This window comes from Aquarana catesbeiana, linkage group LG07 (assembly GCF_042186555.1).
Source record: "Aquarana catesbeiana isolate 2022-GZ linkage group LG07, ASM4218655v1, whole genome shotgun sequence".
Lineage (NCBI taxonomy): Eukaryota > Metazoa > Chordata > Amphibia > Anura > Ranidae > Aquarana > Aquarana catesbeiana.
In genome coordinates, this window is record NC_133330.1 from 35,126,069 (window position 1) to 35,147,577 (window position 21,509).

Sequence of the window (21,509 nt, forward strand, 5' to 3'; positions counted from 1 at the left end):
TCCTCCTCCTCCCTACTCCCTATTATTACTTCTCAGAAAATGTGATTTAAAATGTGCTTTAAACACTGTAAATAAAAAAAAAATCAATTTGGATAACAATTTTTGTACTGCATATTTATTTACTTAAAGAGGAGGGCCCATTATAAAAAAAAAAATTAAAAGTCAGCAGCTACAAATACTGCACACTTACCTGTCCCAGGGTCCAGCGATGCGGGGATCGAAGCCCCACTCGTCCCCCCCCTCCGCTCGGCGGAGCCAGCATTGCAACTGTGGGCACCGGGCTGTGGCTTCACAGCCGGGCACCCACTGTGCATGCGCGAGCTGCGCCTCGCACCGTGATTGGCCACGCAGTCACCTGGGACCTGTAATGGGTCACAGGTGATTGACAAGAGGGAGGGAGCAGAGCCGAGTCCTTCCTGTGCCGAGGGGGTAGTGATGTCACCAGCCCAGGCACTGAAAAAGGCAGGCTACGAGGGACCCCCTAGCAACAGGCATTTAGAGGTGAGTTAAAAAAAAAATTCCAAATGTTTTTTTTATTTTTTTTTTTTTTTAGGAATTTTCATGTATTTTTTATTTTTTGGGTGGAACACCACTTTAAAGCAAAGTAATTTTTCAAAAATGTATGTGACACCAGTAACATATTCAGCAATATAGGTAAAACAACAATTGCACACAACGTGCACAACATGAAGATTAGTACTGTAGATAAGAGTATAACAAACTGATAAAAGTAAATACATTTTCAATATTGATCATATGTCACTGTATATGTAGCAAATCAGGCGCTGTGGTTCCATGAAATGTTTTTTTCAGCCGGCATTTTCAAACCATCTTCTAGCATTCTCCTTCTCAGAATTTGCTGTAGTCCCTTGGGTCCCTATATTGATAAAGATAAACTTGTAATTGCTGGGGCACATGACCATGATTACAAGGAGAAATATTACTTATAATTAAAGGACCTTTAGCTGCATACATTTAATCAACATAAATTTGTATTTCTCTAGCGTTTTTCTCACTGGGAACTCAATGCACCTAAAAGGTAAGGAAGTCACACTCAGCTGAGGAAACCAGAGGTAACCCACACAAGCACAGGGAGAACATGCAAACTCTATGCCGTTAGTGTCCTGGTCTGGATTTGAAATGAGGACCCTACTTCTGCAAGGGAAAAGTGCTACCCTCTAAATCACTGTGTTGCCCTGTCTGGCCCCTTTCACACGGGCAAGATCCGTTTTCCTCAGCAGGGGGTCTGTCCACTGATCCCCTGCTGAGCGGAGCGGGTGGATGACAGGTCCGTGTCTATTCTGCTTATGCTGAGTGGACACAGACATAGACCGCTCTGCTCTATGAGCAGTTGGATGTAAACAGACCAGCTGTCCATTTACACTCAACTGCTCTCTGATCAGATCTAGCCAGACAGAGGGGAACGGATCCCCTTCTGTTTGTTTTTGCTGGATCGGATTGGATTGTAGGTAAGCAAATGTAAAAGAAAACAAGTCTATTTATGTCGGCAGCAACATAGAATGGAGGGTCTGAACGGGTCCGCCTGAAAAGCGGATAGGTGGACCTGATCGGACCGCTCGTGTGAAAGGGGCCTTTAGCGTCTAGGGCTTTCATGCAATTTAGAAAGTTGCTCTTTTTCCAAAATCCTCCTGAGATTGCTTTGATCATGAGCACATCTGATATTGGCACTGTGGATGCATGCAGTTCCTCCCCTATAGCTTTACCTTAGTCATGCACTATCCCAGAAATCATTAAGAAATTCCATTTAGGAAATAGTGGTTTAGAGGTGTATGTCTGTCTAGTTGCAAGAAATCTTAGTTATAAACATTTTATGGGATACCGTCTGAGCTCTGCATAGTAGTAATAGTAATCATAGCAGTGGGGTGCAGGAGTTAGTAAAAACAATGTAGCATAATTTTATTAAAGCATAGCACATTTACATGTGAGATGCTCATGTCCAGCCCAGAGTGCAACAGATGATGGAAAAGGCGGCACCAAAACCAACTTCTGATTTGTCAATTAGCTGCTGTGCAATGGCGTCAGACCCGCCGTATGGAAGGATGGCCGGTGGCATCTACGGACGTAACTTGTGCAACTCACTGTCAAAAGATAGAGCAATGTCACGGGGATGCGCGGGCAGCAACGTGTTTCGGGTCACTGCCCCCCTTTGTCAAGCAGGCAGGTAAGCAGAGAGTTCTGGCTTATAAGATACTGGAACAGAGAGGGTGAGAATGAGAAGAATAGCGAGCAGCAAGGCCTTGCACAGCTCCTTTGTGATTAGACAAAGCAAACTACAGCATGTGGAAAAATACAAATGGACATGGAATTGCAATAAATTTCATCACTATATACAGACTTAACTTAATAAAACTTGGTCATCCAATATGCAATCCATACAAGCAAGGTTATAAATAATGAAAATGATAATAATATTAAATAAAAAGAAATATTAATATAAAACTATTGTGGAGATAATAAATAGATAGTTTTAAATTGAGAAATTATGAAGGCACCGTAAATGTTACCACTCAAATTTAATTAAAATGTCAGTAATAAATCATTCCAAACATGAAACCCATCAACCTCTAGTAGTGTACTACACAGACATGAAAGGAAATGCATGCATAAAAAGAGATGTATACAGTATGTGCCCACACATACACTATAATGTCAAAAGTATTGGGACACCTGTCTTTACACGCACATGAAATTTAATGGCATCCCAGTCTTGGTCCGTAGGGTTCAATATTGAGTTGGTCCACCCTTCGCAGCTATAACAGCTTTAACTCTTCTGGGAAGGCTGTCCACAAGGTTTAGGAGTGCGTCTATGGGAATGTTTGACCATTCTTCAAGAAGTGCATTTTTGAGGTCAGGCACTGATGTTGGACGAGAAGGCCCGACTCACAGTCTCCCCTCTAATTCCTGCACTTCTGGGTCTGGGGTGCGCATGAGTGCTGCCTGCGAGCCGCTTCGGAGTCAATCAGCAGGACCCGCCAATCATTCGGGACACAAGCAGAACAGCAGTCTGTCTATGTAAACAAGGCAGATAGCCGTTCTGTCAGTAGGGAAGGTATTGATTCTGTGTTCCTGCTAAGCAGGAACATGGATCCATGCCTTTCCCTAGTACAAGCACCTCCCACACAGTAAAAAAACACAGGCTAGGCACACAGTTAACCCTTTTATCACCCCTGATGTTAACCTTTTCCAAGCCAGTGTCATTAGTACAATGACAGTGCATATTTTTAGCACTGATCACTGTATTATTGTCACTGGTTCCTAAAAAAGTATCACTTAGTGTCCGATTTGTCCACCGCAATATCTCAGTCCTGCTATAAGTCGCTGATTGCCACCATTACTAGTAAAAAAAATAAATAAATAAAAATATCCCATAGTTTGTAGATGCTATAACTTTTGTGCAAACCAATCAATATACGCTAATTGGGACTTTTTTACCAAAAACATGTAGCATAATACATATTGACCTAAATTGATGAAGAAATTCGATTTTTTTCTATTTTTTTTACTGGGTATGTTTTACAGCAGAAAGTAAAATACTATTTTTGTTTTCAAATTGTCGGTCTTTTTTTTTGTTTATACCACAAGAAATAAAAACGGTAGAGGTGATCAAACACTACCAAAAGAAAGTGCTATTTGTAGGGGAAAAAAAAAAAAAAATTTATTTGTGTACAGTGTCGCACGACCGCGCAATTGTCAGTTAAAGTAACACAGTGGTATATCACAAAAAAATGGCCTCGTCATGTAGGAGGGTAAATCTTCCGAAGCTGAAGTGGTTAATATGCTGATGTATGCTATGTGTGCTCTCTACAGTCTGTGTCTGGTCAGCCCTAATTGGTGTTGTGCCGGTCAGGTGACTTAAAAAAAAACAGGTTCAGAAGAGCAAATCAAATTATAAATATCACACAATTGTTTTGCAGCTCCCAAAAAATATTTATTGAACATCAAATATGTATTTTTTGCGCCCTCATCTATAGTTAGTAGAGTCAAAGATGTTTGACACTAGCTTTCACTTTGTTCAGACGACATCTGCATCCAAGGTTTTTTTTTCACTTAAGCAATTTAATTGATATATTTAATACTGATTTATATTAAAACTAAGCTTTTTGTGAGTTTCTCAGTGAATTTAATCAATCAGTATATACTATACCCCGACCCTAAATTGTTTAGCATTAGGAGGGCATGGAGGAGGAGGGGAGTGTCCTTTACCACTGTTCACACCCACATGTGTGGGTCATGTATAGTCATGTAGGCTGCACAGATAAAAAAAAAAAAAGGAGGAAATGAAGAGCTTAGAAGAGAACTGAAATTAGAGCATGCTCCGTAGAGGACACCGGCTGGTTTACAAAATATCAACCTGCAGTGGGGACACCGAGAAGATGGGAGGGACAGCTGAAGGCAGGATCAACCAGGTATATTTCAGTCAAACACAAAACAAAGGTTTTAGTGGCTTTGTATGAACACTCTGTTATATAACACGTAATGAGAGTTTTTCATAGTCTTGGTTTAATGGCCATTTAATTTTTATGATAATTTTCATTGTTTATAACCTTGCTTGTTCTGATTGCATATGCGGTAATCAAGTTTTATGAATTGTGTTAAGTCTGTGTATAAGTATGTTGTTGAAATTGACTGTAATGTCCAATTTGTAATTTTCCACATGCTGGTTTTTGCAGTTCACTTTGCCTTATCACAAAGCAACTGTGCAAGGCCTTGCTGCTCACTCTTTTTCTCCCTCTATGTTTCAGTCCACTGTGTTATAAGCCAGAACTCTCTCAGGCCAACTTGACAAAGGGGATGGTCCCCCTGAAACGTGTTGCTGCCTGCCCACCTGGTGACATTGCTAGTCAGTGAGTTACAGCCAAGATGCCACTGGCTATCTTTACATCCAGCGGGGCTAATGCCATTGCACTGCAGCTGTCTGACTGGCAAATTGGAACTTGATTCTGGCACTGCCCTTTCCATCATGCATGGCACTCTGGCCTGGGCATGAGCTTCTCACATTAAAGTATGCAATATTTTAATAAAATGATGCTACATTGTTTTTACTAACGCCTGCACCTTGCTGATGTGTTTTCTTTCATGTGCTTCTGAGTGGATCTATCCTAGATCATCATACCAGGAGCTGCAGGATACTTCTGGATTTGTTGCATCCTTATTTCAACCTTCTGTTATGGACTTTATGGACATTTATTTATTTATTCATGGTTTCTGGAGCACTTAGTATGTTAAGTACAATTATTGTGCATACGATTATTTTAGTGCGGTGCAGAGTTTCCCTTAAAGCAGGATTCCCGCCTAAAAAAAAAAGAATTAAAAGTCAGCAGCTACAAACGCTGTAGCTGTTGACTTTAAATAAGTACTTACCTGTCCTGGGTGCCCGCGATGTCGGCCGCCTGAGGCCGACCCGTCCCTCGGCTCTCGGGTCCCGGCACCGCCATCCTAAGTAAGGCAAACAGGCAGTGGAGCCTTGCTGCTTCACTGCCAGTTTCCTACTGCACACGCGCGAGCGGCGCTCTCGGAATGGCCCCGTGGTGTTCTGGGAACACACACAGTTACCAGAAGACAACGGGGCCGCTCACCGAGGAGCAAAAGACGCCGTGGAAAAGGAAGAGGCAGATTAGGAAGACTGCCTAGCAACAAGGGTTTAGGTAAGTTCAAAATTTTTTTTTTTTTTCAAATGTTTTTTTTTTAATTTTTTGGGGGATTTTTGGTGTAATTTTTTTTTTACAGCGTGGCCCTCCACTTTGAATGGCCTTTTCAGCAGCATTGGATGTGTCCAATACCAGCAATATCTCTTCTCCTGTATATTATTCCTCCTTCTCTCCTATAACAAACCATGACATAGCAGGGAAAAATGTGGATAAATCCATAAGAGTAGATGCAAAAAAAAAGCAGTAGAAAAGAGTGAAAAAAAATAATAAGTCACTCGCTGATATCATAAAGTAGCATGTGAAGCACAACACACACTAGGTGAAAGCCTTGAATAATGGGAATGTCATCAAAGCAAAAGCATCTGGCCAAAGAGTGGGACAATTGAGGAGGACAGATGGTCAGATTTGGTTTGGAACAAAGGACAATCCCTTCAAACGAGGATCATTTGGGATCTGTGCTCAAACACAGCTCACAAAAGTATAAAAGTTATTATTTTTTGTTCTTAACAACTAGAAACGATTCATAGAACTTTGCAGTTTGTCTTAAAATACCAATTTCAAACCAGAAAGATGTCAGGAAACAGCATTGGCTAACAGCTATAGCATTAAACAAAAGTATATTCTTTGGAAAGGAGAAGACAAGGCAGACAATTTGTATTTCTGGTGTTGTATGAAGAAGAACTTTCCTGCCATCCCTAAAGATCTACTGGCCTCATTCTTTTACCAAGAGGAAGCATGATCTACAGTACAGGGTGCTCAACCAGTGGCCTGCCACCTTAAACCAAGGAAGCGCATGCCCATGCTCTGGGATGGCAGGACTGCGAGCCAATATTATGATCAACGCCCTCCCAGAGCATCGGAGTGCATGGAGCCGGCACAGGCCACTAAGGGAGCAGGAGTCCTCTGTAGCGCTGGCTCTTATCCCAGGTGGAGCGATACCAAGTGCACTTTGCCTGAAACTTTTACAGTAGCCTGGAGAGCAATGCCAGCAGAAGCTGGAAGAGAAAAAGACAACACATACACTGCACTTTTGCAATGGGCATATTAGCTCTTATTTAAAAAAAAAGGATATTAGGCTGCTTTCACACTGATCCGCAGGTGCAGTGCAGTTTCTGAGAGCACACCAAAACTGCTGAATGCAGATGTAAGAGAAGTCTATGACTCAGTGCAGCTAACCCCCCAGGAAAGTCGCAGGCGCACTGCACTGCACCCATGGTGCTGGTAAACTGCAGCACATCAGTGTAAAAGCACCCCTTTAGGGTCTCAGGACAGCAAGGGCTCATCTACATTTGCGGTTTGAGGAGGCGGTAAAACCCCATTTTTCATTGTGGCCACAACCGGTTATCAAATCACTTACGTGGATCTCGCTCTTTAAAAAGTTGAGCACCCCTGATCTAGAGGAATTCTGTTATACTTACTTACTGATGTGACTACTCAATTAATCAGTGTAGTTGGCAATACCATTAAATTCCTCAAGGGAGAAAAATGTAAACATTTAAATTTACAGACGTGTTTTATGTTTTTGAATAGTTAAAGGAGCTAATGCTGGCAAACATTTGTAGGCAGGTGTAGTATGCTTTCTCCACTGCAGGTGGAGCTCAACCTTGGCGACATTGCAGAGGGTAAGGAAGTAAAGAGGAACTTTTAGTTCCTCTATGGTTTCCTGGGTCACAGAAGGCAGTTATCCGATTGAATGCCGGTGCACCATTTGTGACTCTGGTGGCCATTTTTGGTCAGACAGAGACTATTTAAGATCTTGGCTCCCAGGCTCGGTGCGCATTTCACGTGTGGCTAGAGTAGGGACAGGTCATCTGTCTGGCAGGGACAGTGTTTAGCATCAGGGAGAGGTTCCCGAGGAGTAGGGAAAGTGCAGGGACTCTCCATCCTATCTGGAAGCCTACCCACTGGGGTACAGACTGGCCAAGCTGAATTCCGCTCCTTGAGACAGGTGCTGTCGGCACTCCTGAAACCTTCTACTACTGACACATCATTGTTACATCCTGTGAGTGTTCCCAATCTGGCTGCCTTCCTGCTGGGTTTGTTGTGTATTGCCGAACTTCAGGTACAATATATTTCTGTTTCTCTGCACTAGGACTCTGAGTGTTTTCTGCCACCACACTGCACTGCAAATATGCAAATTCCTTAAACAGGACCACAGATAATATCTATAAGATTTTGGGGCCTATACATGACAACTGTTCTGTTAATGTAGATAGAAGTGTAGAATTTTGCTAAACCCACAGCACATCATCAGCAAGACCAAACACAGCACTTACATTCTTGTGGACAGTATCCCCACTTCTGATTCTTAGGATTATTTCCTGTTGTAGCGCACCAGAGACGCCCAACAGAGGTTCCAACACTGGTACAGTCAGAATACCACTTGGAATTATACATAAATGGGAAGACACAGAGCTGACCATCAGCGTTTCCACCTACAGCATAAATCACTGTAAAAAAAAGTATAACAGCGTTACCTAGCAAAGGAAAATAATATACTGAAGTCCTTCTCTATAAACATAACGCATACAAAAATGTATCAAGGAAAAGTAAAAAGATCAATAATGTGAGGAATTCCATATTAAGACCTTTGATAGTGTAGAAGAACCATGACTGCTTAGAGCTATAGACTTAGTTAACCCAATTACATATAGAAATTTGAACGTTGCTCAAGTAATACACAGGACAATTTGGAATGGAAGGGCAAAGCTACAGTGTTTTGGGTTTAGACAGCTCATTTATTGACCAATATCTTTAGTAAACCAACCTAAATTGACTTAAACCCCATAAGACTGGGTTCACATTATTGAGAATTGGATGTGAGTTTCCCATGTGACCGGCTGTCTATGGAGCCGATTCACACATCGGAGCGAATTGCACAGGAGTCCTGTGCGTCTTCTGATACATTTCAGGTCCGAATTCAGCAAAAAATTATGACCAAAATCGGACCTGAAATGGTGAACAAAAACGCACTGGACCCCCTGCTGTGAGCCGCTTCATACGGCAGTGTGAACCCAGCCTAAAACTGATATGGAAAATGTTTTATATTGTCTGAAGAGTCATGTACAGTATCTCACAAAAGTGAGTACACCCCTCAAATTTTTGTAAATATTTTATTATATCTTTTCATGTGACAACACTGAAGATATGACACTTTGCTACAATGTAAAGTAGTGAGTGTACAGCTTGTATAACAGTGTAAAATAACTCAACACACAGCCATTAATGTCTAAACCACTGGCAACAAAAGTGAGTACACCCCTAAGTGAAAATGTCCAAATTGGACCCAAAGTGTCAATATTTTGTGTGGCCACCATTATTTTCCAGCACTGCCTTAACCCTCTTGGGCATGGAGTTCACCAGAGCTTCATGGGTTGTCACTGGAGTCCTCTTCCACTCCTCCATGAGGACATCACAGAGCTGGTGGATGTTAGAGATCTTGCGCTCCTCCACCTTCCATTTGAGTATGCCCCACAGATGCTCAATAGGGTTTAGGTCTGGAGACATGCTTGGTCAGTCCATCACCTTTACCCTCAGCTTCTTTAGCAAGGCAGTGGTCGTCTTGGAGGTGTGTTTGAGGTCGTTATCATGTTGGAATACTGCCCTGCGGCCCAGTCTCCGAAGGGAGGGGATCATGCTCTGCTTCACTATGTCACAGAACATGTTGGCATTCATGGTTCCGTCAATGAACTGTAGCTCCCCAGTGTCGGCAGCACTCATGCAGCCCCAGACCATGACACTCCCACCACCATGCTTGACTGTAGACAAGACACACTTGTCTTTGTACTCCTCACCTGGTTGCCGCCACACACACACTTGACACCATCTGAACCAAATATGTTTATCTTGGTCTCATCAGACCACAGGACATGGTTCCAGTAATCCATGTCCTTAGTCTGCTTGTCTTCAGCAAGCTGTTTGCGGGCTTTCTTGTGCATCATCTTTAGAAGAGGCTTCCTTCTGGGACAACAGCCATGCAGACCAATTTGATACAGTGTACGGTGTATGGTCTGAGCACTGACAGGCTGACCCCCCACCCCTTCAACCTCTGCAGCAATGTTTGCAGCACTCATAATCTATTTCCCAAAGACAATCTCTGGATATGACGCTGAGCACGTGCACTCAACTTCTTTGATCGACCATGGCGAGGCCTGTTCTGAGTGGAAGCTGTCCTGTTAAACTGCTGCAGCTCATTTTCAGGGTCTTGGTAATCTTCTTATAGCCTAGGACATCTTTATGTAGAGCAACAATTCTTTTTTTTAGATTCTCAGAGAGTTCTTTGCCATAAGGTGCCATGTTGAACTTCCAGTGACCAGTATGAGAGAGTGAGAGCGATAACACCAAATTTAACACACCTGCTCCCCCTTCACACTGGAGACATTGTAACACTAACGAGTCACATGACACCGGGGATGGAAAATGGCTAATTGGGCCTAATTTGGACATTTTCACTTAGGGGTGTACTCACTTTTGTTGCCAGCGTTTAGATATTAATGGCTGTGTGTTGAGTTATTTTGAGGGGACAGAAAATTTACACTGTTATACAAGCTGTACACTCACTACTTTACATTGTAGCAAAGTGTCATTTCTTCAGTGTTGTCACATGAAAAGATATAATAAAATATTTACAAAAATGTGATGGGTGTACTCACTTTTGTGAGATACTGTATATTCTTACTTGAATGTTGGTGTGCTTTTTGTATTTCTTCCAGATCTGTACAGTAATCCAGTGTGAAATTACTTCTGTGCTGGAGCGTCCTGTAATTAAGAGCGGTCATTGCTGCTCTTCCTTGTGCAGGGTGACTGGCCTTGTCTCCGCCCCTTCCTGCAGTGTTTTGCGGGCAACCTATAGTGAGTGTGGCCTGCAGCTTTGCTCTCTGCGCAGTAAAGTGGCGATAATCTCACTGATACATTCACAAGGTAATATCTGTTTTATTTTTCATTTGGTGCACACAAAGTGAATTTATCCACTTTGTGACTACTGAGAATTTTTTGTGCCTGGAGTTTAGTTTTGAAAAGCAAACCAAATATTAACTGTTTTTCTTTTCATTCGAAAGCATTTTCTTCTGATGAACCTCTTCTTTTGTCACTGAAAATGCATATCCAAAGATGAAAAATATGTCTAAAGTCAGCGTGAATATCAATAAAGTGAGCAGCTAGCAATTCAGGTTTATATACACACACCTTCAATGCAAACTCAAATATAATTGCAGAACTAAAATAAATCATAGACCATATTTAAATGTGTCACGAGTTATTATTAGGTGTTCCACCATTCAAAGTCCATAAAAATGAATAAACTTTGTACAGTTCAAAAGAGTGGCTCAGGCACCTGCTGAGCAGGAGGACTGGCTGGCTTTGCTGCCTTATTGCTGACACAGATCCTCTTCTGCCTTCTCTTGCAGTGCTGCCAGCTTCTCCTCACTTCGGGGGAGTGGTCCTACCACAGGCACCCCTTCCAACTGCTGTCTGGGGCCTCTCTTTGTGCCCCTTTCCCCCCGCAGTGCAGCCGGCTTCCCTCCTATCATCTCCTGCTGGCAGCTGCTGCGGGTACACAGGGGATGTTTAGGGTGGAGAGTGGGAGGAAGGGACCAGTAAATATATAATTTATTGACCCCTTCCTTGCCTGAATGAACACAGGTAGTGATTGGTGCCAATCACTCCTGTGTCCATTCATCACTGAAGCACAGTAAACTGTGTTTACTATGCTTAAGTTTGTGAATGACCAAGACGCTTCAGAGCGCTTCCAATTAATTAATCTTTGCAACTGAGACTGCAAAGACAGGTACGGATAAATCTATGTCCTCAGTCACTTCCGGCCAGAAGAGAGCTTGTTAGGTAGGCTGTATGAGGCCCAGTGATTTCTAACAGCAGCCCTGCTGACAGCTCCTGTTCTCCACTAACAATTTGGAGGGGATCCTGATCACATGCGCACTGTGATAGTCAATCACATTTGTCACAAGATCAGGAACTCTGCACCTCCTGTCATTCACAAACCCCTTATAGGGCCAGCAGGAGTTGTTGGCAAAAGGTTAAATCATTTTCACTCTCTCAGGGTAAGGGGGATACAATGTTCATTTGTTGTTTGGAGTATGTTGGTGATATATAAATAGGTAAAAAAATGAAATTATGCATTGCTGTGGATGCATAACTTTGATGTATGCGACTCTTTTTTTATTTTTCTATTTCCAATAGCCCTATAAGAAAAGGGACAATAGAAAAGGAAAGATGGACACATGGATTTTGGTTTGAAAATGGGGACAGTTCCTTCCAATGAGGATCAGTTGGTAACCTTGGCCAAACACAGACTACATCCTATAACTACATCATATTTTAAAAAGTACCTTAGTTACAAAATTTAAAAAGTCACTGTTTTGTGTTTTTAATAACTGGAAATGATTCAAAGAAATGTACTGTTCACCTTAAAATAACAATTTCAATCAAGAAAAATGTCTAGAGAAATGTCTAAATCTAACTTTTTAATTTTACTCCTATGACAGTAGACATGCAGAACGAAAAAATTAATTTTGTTTCGGACAGATTTGTTACGTTACTAATTCCATTTTGTTTAGGGCCCTTTCACACTGGGGCGGTTTGCAGGCCCTATTGCGCTAAAAATAGCGCCTGCAAACTGACCCGAAACAGCCACTGCTGTGTCTCCAGTGTGAAAGCCCCGAGGGCTTTCACACTGGATCGGTGCGCTAGCAGGATGGGAAAAAAAGTTCTGCTAGCAGCATCTTCAGAGCAGGGAAGGAGCGGTGTATACACCGCTCCTGCCCATTGAAATCAATAGGACGGCGCGGCTATACCGCCGGCAAAGCGCCTCTGGAGATGCGCTTTGCATTGGTTCTTAACCCTTTCTCGGCCGCTAGCGGGGGGTAAAACTGCCCCGCTAGTGGCCGAATACCGACGCTTTACCGCCGATGCCGCCCCCGCCCCAGTGGGAAAGGGCCCTTATTCATTTCGGAATTCATTAAGTTTTGTTTCATTTTGTTTACTTTCATTGCCTTTATGAATTTTCTAACGAATTCCAAATTTTCGGACTGATTCGAATTCTGTGTGAAGAATAGCTGGTTGTTAAGGAGCGGGCCGGGAAGTCGGCCGTCACATCCTTAACAACCGATGACTCATCAGCTGACCGCTGCCTGAATGTAAACAGAATTGCCAGCAAATAGGAATTCAGAAAAAAAATCCATACCAGACCCTTTTCCAAGCATAAAGACCAGGAAAGGGGGGGGGATAAGTGAACCAGGCCACATGCTTTCAACATGGGGGGGTGCTTTGAGGCATGTTGATAGGGACAAGGGCCTCTTTCCCACAACCCTGGCCCAGTGGTTGTGGGGGTGTGGGGGATGACTTATCAGAATCTAGAAGCCCCCGTGTTAAAAGAAGCCCCCAGATCCCAGCCCCCCCTGTGTCAATGAATATGGGGTAAAAACCCTAACCCAAACGAAAACAAAAAAAAAGTTAACCGCCAAATACAACTGCTCCCATCCAGAGACACAGCTGTATGACAGGTAAACATAGGGAACTGGGGTTACCTGGTGACGTAACCGGGTGACCCTACCCCTATGTTTACCTGTCATTCTTCTCTGTCCCTGGACAGGACCAGTTGTGTTCGGAGAGCGATGTTTTTTCCTTGTTTATTTTCATTGTGGTGGGCATTCCTATGGGTTTTTTAAATAAGAACACATCAGTTTTTCACAAGCCCTTTATTAACTTTCATTTTTTTTTTTACTATGAAATCCAGGAGAACTACAATTCTGGGGTATTGAAAGATACAATAGGTCATGGAGAGTGTGACAGACTCACCCGGGACAGAGGCTATTGGAGGGGACTGAACGCAAGCCTCTTGCCCACCGATTATGGGCCCTAGCATTTGGGGGAATGGTGCTCTCTGTGAGCTGTATGCCTGGGGACCCTGGGGTTGGTGTTACTTTGGATTCAGCTCCATTTCCCCCAAAACACATAGACTCTGGGAACCCTTTATATGCCATATTAGAATGGTGACTGATTCATACCGTTGGGACTCCTACTGTTAAATGTTAATGTCATCAATTCCAGCTACCTGTCTGTTGTCTGCTATAATGTGTTTATTGTAAATAAGTCTAGTGTGGCTCTAAGAGTCTTTTCACCCATTGTTGTTTGTGTTAATGAACTCTGTTACTGTGTGAAGCTCGGTGACCACAAGTCTGGGCCAAAGGTCATGTCTCAGTCACCTAGGCTGTATAAAGGATTAGATAATTAGCTCATGTTAATTAGGTTACAGTTGTATTGTTAGAGGAGGTTCCAACGGCATATAAAGTCTTGTAATTGTGATTCTAAATATAACAGTCCATGTTAGCATCTAAGCAAGTCTCGCCTTGTTTTATGCTTGAGAGCGGTTGGTATATCTGATATCTGAGTCCAGACTGGGAGGAAGTGGTATACTGACGGAAGCACTCAAGCGGAGTGAGGGACGTTCTGTGACAGAGAGGTAGTCACAAGATTATGACTATTAGTCAAAAAGAGTCGAGATGGATACATACTATGAGGACTCTTACACCTGAGGGCTTAAACGTAGAATTTGATCTCAACTGTTTTTTAAGCAATTTTTGATTAATTTTTATATATTTATTTTTATATATATATATTTATAATATTTTAATATTAATTGATGTTCATGTTATTTATTCGCTGTTGATGCCCTCTATAGTTTCATTTCTAGTATGCGATCAAGTGATTTATTATCATCTATTTATTTTTAACAGATTAAATTGTATTTTTTAATCTTAGAATTAAAATCATATATTTATTGCCATGTATGATGAGGGCATTTATTATTTCATGCTATTTAGGGCCTTGTTTTAAGTTTTGCCTTTTTTATTAATACGTTTTTCTAGAATTATATCATTTTGCTATGTAGATTTAGCGGAAGTACCCTATTTTTTACCGGCGGAGTCAGCCCTGTTAAGGCTTACGTAAGTTATCAGTTTTAGGTATACGAAAATGGCCGCCATGCCCGTTTTTCTCATATACCACCATTTAAATAGCTGCGCTATTATTAAAATGGCTGTGTCGATCCTTGAATAGCAGACCACTAGAAAATGGCCGGAATCTTATTTCCAGTTTTTACAATCTTAATAGAAGCGGGTGTTTATTTGGATATAGTGGACACGCTATACACCATTTTTTTCTGCAGAACCAGTCTAAGTATGCCCACACAAGTTTATTAGTTTGCCACGTTCGTTTTCAGTCATAGACTTCCAACGATAGGGCTGCGCTAGTACTTGTACAGCGGGCTACAAGAAAAAGGCTGCCGGAGCATTTCTGGGTTTACGATATATAAATAAGTCCACAACAGCCAATCCGGTTTCCCTGATGAAGTCACGTGGTGACATAACATGTAGAGAGTGGCCGGAAGTGGACATAAACCGAATACCGGAAGTGAAGTGAGAAGGCGAACTGAACGCCACACGTTTTATTCTTTATGCTTTTATGATGTTTTTTTGATGGCCTGAAATGGTGTGTCCGCCAACATATCCAGTAATTTGGTGTGGGTTATCTGGAGAATCAATTAAAGATGGAGACGCCCTAGTGGAGGATGGAGGAATAGAAAGTTAAAGGCTGATGATATGGTGGTGATGCTAATTACTGGCAGATTAGAGGTGAGAGTTCTGTGAGCTCATTTTCTACTGGATATACATCACAGTTGTCATTGAAGTTTAGAATTGGATCTATATGAAGGGGGTGTCATCACTACTGATCTATTCACCTTCACCTACATCTGTGTATGGACTCTTGTTTTCTCTTGTTTCACTTTTTATTGCTACTTTTTGAAGACCCACCACCTTTTTGTTTTTTCCTCTTCCTTTGTTTTTCCTGAACTTTATTATTATTTGTACATTTAATTTTTACATGGATTTTCACATGTTTGTCAACGTTTTAGCTGATTCACCATTGCGCAACATCACTTTATATTTATCATTTTTACTTTGTGTATTGTGAACACAAATTATGTTTTGCAGCAGATTTATTTTTATTTTGGCACTCATTTATTTCACTGGTATATTACTAGCTCATTTTTTGTTTTATATACACTTTTTTCTGTGGCACATTCTTTGTAGTAGCGCGAAAGCCTTTTGTTTTTATTCTTTGGTTTACTCCCATACTCATTCACATGGGGGGGACACGATCTGGGGGCTCCCTTGATTCACATAGAATTTGCATTGGTTGATAATTTTTTTGACCGATACAAATTCAAATCGTTCCAAAAATTTGGAATTCATGAAAGAATGTCATGAAGGAAATTAATCTAAACTAAACTAAACAAAATCCAAAACGAAATTAGTAACTTAATAAACCTATCCAAAATTAAATGAAACAAATGTTTCCATTCTGCACATGTCTACTTTCATAGGAGAAAAAATTTGAAATTTAATTTGCAAACATTTTTATGTTCTGTGATATTTTATAGGGTTCAATGCTGGCAAACATATACCTATTCCTTACACAGAGCCACGGATAATATCTGTAAGCTTCTGGGGCCTATATATCACAACTGATCTGATAATGTAGAGATAAGTATGGAGCTTTGCTAAACCCAAAGCATATAATCAGCAAGACCAAACACAACACTTACAATTAGGTGTACAGTATCCCCACTTCTTATCCTTATTATAATCTGCTGTTGTAGAGCACCAGAGACGTCCACCAGAGCTGTCATCACCAGTACAGCCCCAATACCCCTTGGAATTATACTTGAATGGGAAGAAACAGGGCTGACCATTAGCATTTCCACCTACAGCATAGGTCACTGGCAAAAAAAATATAAAAAATTTACCAAGCAAGGGAAAATAACATACATACACAAATTTTCTATAAACATAATTGCAAAAAATGTATCAAGGAAGACTAAAAAGAGTAAAAATGTGAGGAATCACAATTTATCCATCAGACCTTTTATAGTGCAGAGGAACCATGACTGCTGAGAACTACTTCATAGGCTTAGTTGACCATAACTCAATTACATTTAGAAATGTGAACCCTGTCCAAGTAATACACAGAAAAATTTGCATTGGAAGGGGAAAAGCCACAACTTTGTTGGGTTAAAACAACATATTTTTTGACCAACATCTTTTTTAAAGCAACATAAATTGACATAGACTTAAGGCGAGCGTTATGCCTCTTTTACAAGGCCTCGTCTGCATGTAGTTGGTAGGTGGAGTGTGCACTCCTTTATACGCTAGAGTGGGTGGAATCCAAGTCAGACAGGAGTATGGGAACAGGATATCCCTGAATTATGCTATATAGGTTTGTAGCCTGGAAAAGAGAGGTTCCTTCAGGGCTAGGTGGACCACAGACTCCGAATGAGGGTGTATGTTAGTCAGATTTATGGTGGAGGGATGGAGAGATGGCTGGACTTTCATGTTTATAGCAATGTAGATTTATAGAGTTGTGATATTAAATCACAGTAAAAGTGCTAATAGGCTATTTGTGTGAACATTTTTTTATTTGTGAAGGTGGGCCTCGGGCCAGGAGAATGTGAGTAACAAGATGGTAGAGTTTCTCCCATTACAGATGTGCATGTATCAAAAAGAAGAGGGAATGTGCCCTTGGCCAGCTTTTCCTATTCTTTAAACAGTACAACAGATAATATCTGTAAGCTTCTGGGGCCTATACATCCCAACTGTCCTGTTAATGTAAAGATAAGTATGGAGATTCTATAAACCCACAGCATATCATCGGAAAAAACAAACACAACACTTACATTTTTGTGGACAGTATCCCCACTTCTTATCCTTATTATAATCCGCTGTTGTAGAGCACCAGAGACGCCCTTCGGAGCTGTCATCACCGGTACAGCCCCAATACCACTTGGACTTATACTTAAATAGGGAGACACAGGGCTGACCATTAGCGTTTCCACCTACAGCATAAATCACTATGGAAAGAAGTATAACAGAGTTATCAAGCAAAGGAAAATAATATACAGAAGTCCTTCTCTATAAAAATATTGGAGATGTGAGTAATCCCATATTAACCATCTGACCTTTCATAGTGTAGAAGAACCATAACTGCTAAGAACTAGAGGTTTAGTTGACTGTAACCCAGATACATATAGAAATGTGAACCCTGCCTAATTAACAAACAAGACAATGTGTAATGGAAGGGCAAAGCAACTTCTTTAGTGGGTTAAAATGGATTTTTTTTTGCATCAAAATCTTCAATTAAACCAACATAAATTGACATAGACTGTGAGCACCCATAATTGTTATATTCATAACATTCGTTAGAAACATCTCTTCATCATCAGGACTAGTGTCCAGCTAAACAACTCTCAGGGGGCTTAGGGTTAGAACCCCTTAAAGCATGTATGGAATAAAATGACGATAGAGTGGCTATGAACTCAAAAAGAAGGGAAGGTGTGGTAGTTTTTGATTGCTGGTCAGTCTACAAGAGGTCAGTGTCCCACCCCTCACACACTATAAGTTGCCACCAACTCTTCCCCCCGTTCAGAGATGAGAAAACCCCAAGCCATTAATTCCTGAGTGGGGCTTGAAAACTGAACTTCAAGATAAGCAAATTTTGTTTAGTTATAGGAGTCATGTGTATTCTTACTTGAATCTTGGTGTGCTTTGTATATTTCGTCCAGATCTGAGCAGTAATCCAGTGAAAGACATTACTTCTGTGCAGGAGCTTCCTGTAATAAAGACCGGTCACTGCTGCTCTCTCTCCTTCTGCAGGATGACTGGTTTTGTCTCCGACCCCTCCTGTGTTTTTCTGAAAACAGCCTGTGGTGGGTGTGGCCTGCTGGGCCCCTTGCACAGCTTTATTCTCTGCACAGTTTATTATTGATGTCCATGCTAAATTTGGGGCTTGTTCACATTGAGGTTAAGAGGTGGTAAAACCACCTACAACTGCTCCCCCTATAGCTTACACCGTGGCAGGAATGATACCCCCTGTGCTTTTGGCAGGCATAGAACCTGCTAAATGCAAACAATTGAAGTAAATGAGGCTTCTCTGCAAGCACCCTGTAACTGCGTGCAATACACAAAAGTATACACCCCAAGGTATTTGCTGAGAGGCATGTTGAGTTCATGGAAGATTTTATTTTGTTGCCACAAGTTTTTGGAAAAGGACAAAAAATGTTCTTTTTTCTTTACACAAAGTTTTCACTTTAACGAGATATTTCTCACGCATGTCATGGGTATTATATGGTAAACACATTCTACTACTTCTTCTCAGTATGGGGATACCACGTGAGAGACTTTTTGGCAGCCTAGCCATGTGCAGAGGCCCAAAATCCAATGAGCACCTTCAGGCTTTCAAGGGGCATTAAGTCCACATTGGATTTGCTGACTACCTATCACATTTTTGGAGGCCCTAAAATTCCAGGAAAGTATAAACATCCTCAAATGACCCCTTTTTGTAAAGTATACACCCAAGGTATTTGCTGAGAGGCATGTTGAGTCTTTGAAAGATCTTAATTTTTTTTTTTGAAAATTAAAAAAAATATATAAATAATTTTTTACACAAACTTTTTACTTTACTGAGATATTTCTCACACACGTAATGGGTATATGTGGCATTACACCCCAAAACACATTCTGCTACTTCTCCTGAGTATGGGGATACCACTTGTGTGAGACTTTTTTGGGAGCCTAGCTGTGTACTGGGGCCCAAAATCCAATGAGCACCTTCAGGCTTTTAAAGGGCGTAACATATGCATTTAATTTCCTGACAACCTATTCCTTTTGGAGGCCCCAAAATGCTAGGATAGTGCAAACACCCCTCAAATGATCCCTTTTTGGATAGTAGACACTCCAAGGTAGTGGCATGGTGAGTATTTTGCAGATCTCATTTTTTGTCACAAGGTTTAGAAAAACTCAAAAAGAAAATACAAAATACATTTTCATTTTCTTTCTTCATTTTCCAAAAACTTGTAGTAACAAACTAGTATAGTTCTGATTGTGACCGGTGTGACAGAACTCACTGTCACTGTGTGTTTTGGAGGGGCTGTGGGCTGGCCTCCTACCCACAGACTATGGCCCAGCAGAGAACGGGAGATTTGGGGGTTATTTGCAGCCTTCCGCAACCAGGAGAAGACGCCACCTCTGGGCATTTGTGTCCGCAGTCACCGGTCCATTGGAGCCGGGTAAAAGCGGTATTTGTGGCCGGGCTCGTGGAGCCGTTTCCGGCTTCCTAAACCTATTGGCCCAGCTGGGCTAAATAAATACGTTTATTCCACAATGTTCTTTTAGCTGATAAAGGAATATAAAAGATGGCGGTATGCCCAAAGCGAGGGGCTACGAGACTTGGGGACAAAATGGCGTTGGGATAATGTAATGAGTACATTACATTACAATGAGTATGTTGGGATAATGTAATAAGTTATTGTGTTTAAGTATGTTATGTCATGGCACGTAAGCAACAGGTGTGGAGACACATACCAGCGGGGATGTGTAAGGAGGGGCTGCCTGCTTGTCATAATCCCTTTATGTGTTTCAACTGTAGTTTCTGTTTGAATGTACAAGTGTCGAGTTGCCATTGGTTCTTCCTTGTCCCCTACCCCCTCTATGACAAGGCTAAGGGGAGTGTCCCTAACTGTGTTTAAAGGTGTATGTTTTGTACTTGATAAACAGTTTATGCTCTGCATGTTTAACCCTCAAAATCTGTGTGGTTTGACTCGTGATTGGGGGTTAAGGGCTGGTTATGGCGAGTCTGCCAGCTGAGGGTGCGTTTGGTAAATAGGAGACACAGTTCTGGCAGAAGTGCCCAGATGGGATATCCGAGATCCGTCACAACCAGGATACCGACCCGGACAGACACTATACTAGTAATGGCAGTAATCAGAAACTTATAGTGTGACTGTGATAGTGTGGTGGGCAATCAGGGACTGGCACTGCACTGGCTGGGAAGGATGCTAACTGACACCACCTGACATCACTAGTGTCTGTAATCAGTATTAGTATTGTACACTGATACTGTACTAATGGCACTGGCTGAGTGACAGGGGTGATCAGGAGGGCAATCAAAGGGGTTAACTGTGTGCCTAACAAGCCTATGTGTGCTGTGTTTACTCACAGACTGGCTGGCTTTCTTCCCTGATTTCAGCTCTGAATGGTAAATGAAATCAGGGAGAAAGAACCAGCCAGATCTGCTTGGGTGTTTACTAACACACACAGATCTGTGCTGTCATTGGACACAACAATCAGTAGGTTCACAGCTAAACTCATTGGCTGCAAGTCTGCTGATGAACTCGTTCTGTGTCCAATCACAGCATGAGAGGCAGGGGGCACACACATGCACCTGTAAACCAAGGAGTTCAGCTGCCTGGGGAGCCTCCGGCCAGCAATAAAATTACTACCAAATGGTCTGCAAATGTATAAGTGAATAACAATATATTTCAATACAAAGAACAAGTCAATATCACTGCAAAAATAAAGAGTGCATGTCCCCTTAAATGTGAAAAAAAAATTCTAAATGGAATCAAAACATTATTCTCAAAAGAGGTGATGTGCTCAAACACACAGCACACAGAGGACACTTCGTCAGTAGAAGAGAGCACTATTCCTTGACGAAACACTTTGGCCGGAGTCTGACCAGTGACATCATTATGCCCGCCGATGTCTAGACGGTGGTGCTTTACATGTCTCTTTATGATTATTGTGTTACTTTGTAAAGCACCACCATGGAGACGCCAGTGGGCCAGATCCCACTAAATGCATTTTGTCACAGAACGGAGCTCTCTTTCCTTGATGACATCTGTTCTGTGTGCAGTATGTTTGGCACATCACCTCTTTTGAAACAATTGTGTTTTCATTCTATGTAGAGCTTTTTTCACATTTCAGGGGACAT

General features: G+C 41.7%; 1 protein-coding gene across 1 annotated transcript in view; it reads right to left on the reverse strand.

Annotated features, from left to right (window-relative positions):
• Nucleotides 1–647: 647 nt before the first annotated feature.
• Nucleotides 648–21,509, reverse strand: part of LOC141102915 (matrix metalloproteinase-9-like) — a 35,907-nt gene continuing 15,045 nt past the window's right edge. The window contains exons 3-6 of the mRNA XM_073591953.1: nt 17,419–17,592; nt 16,291–16,464; nt 7,946–8,119; nt 648–877 (exon numbers count right to left, since the gene is read on the reverse strand). Coding sequence (XP_073448054.1) covers nt 810–877; nt 7,946–8,119; nt 16,291–16,464; nt 17,419–17,592 — 590 coding nt within the window. The 3' untranslated portion in view covers nt 648–809. The remainder of the gene's footprint in view (nt 878–7,945; nt 8,120–16,290; nt 16,465–17,418; nt 17,593–21,509) is intronic.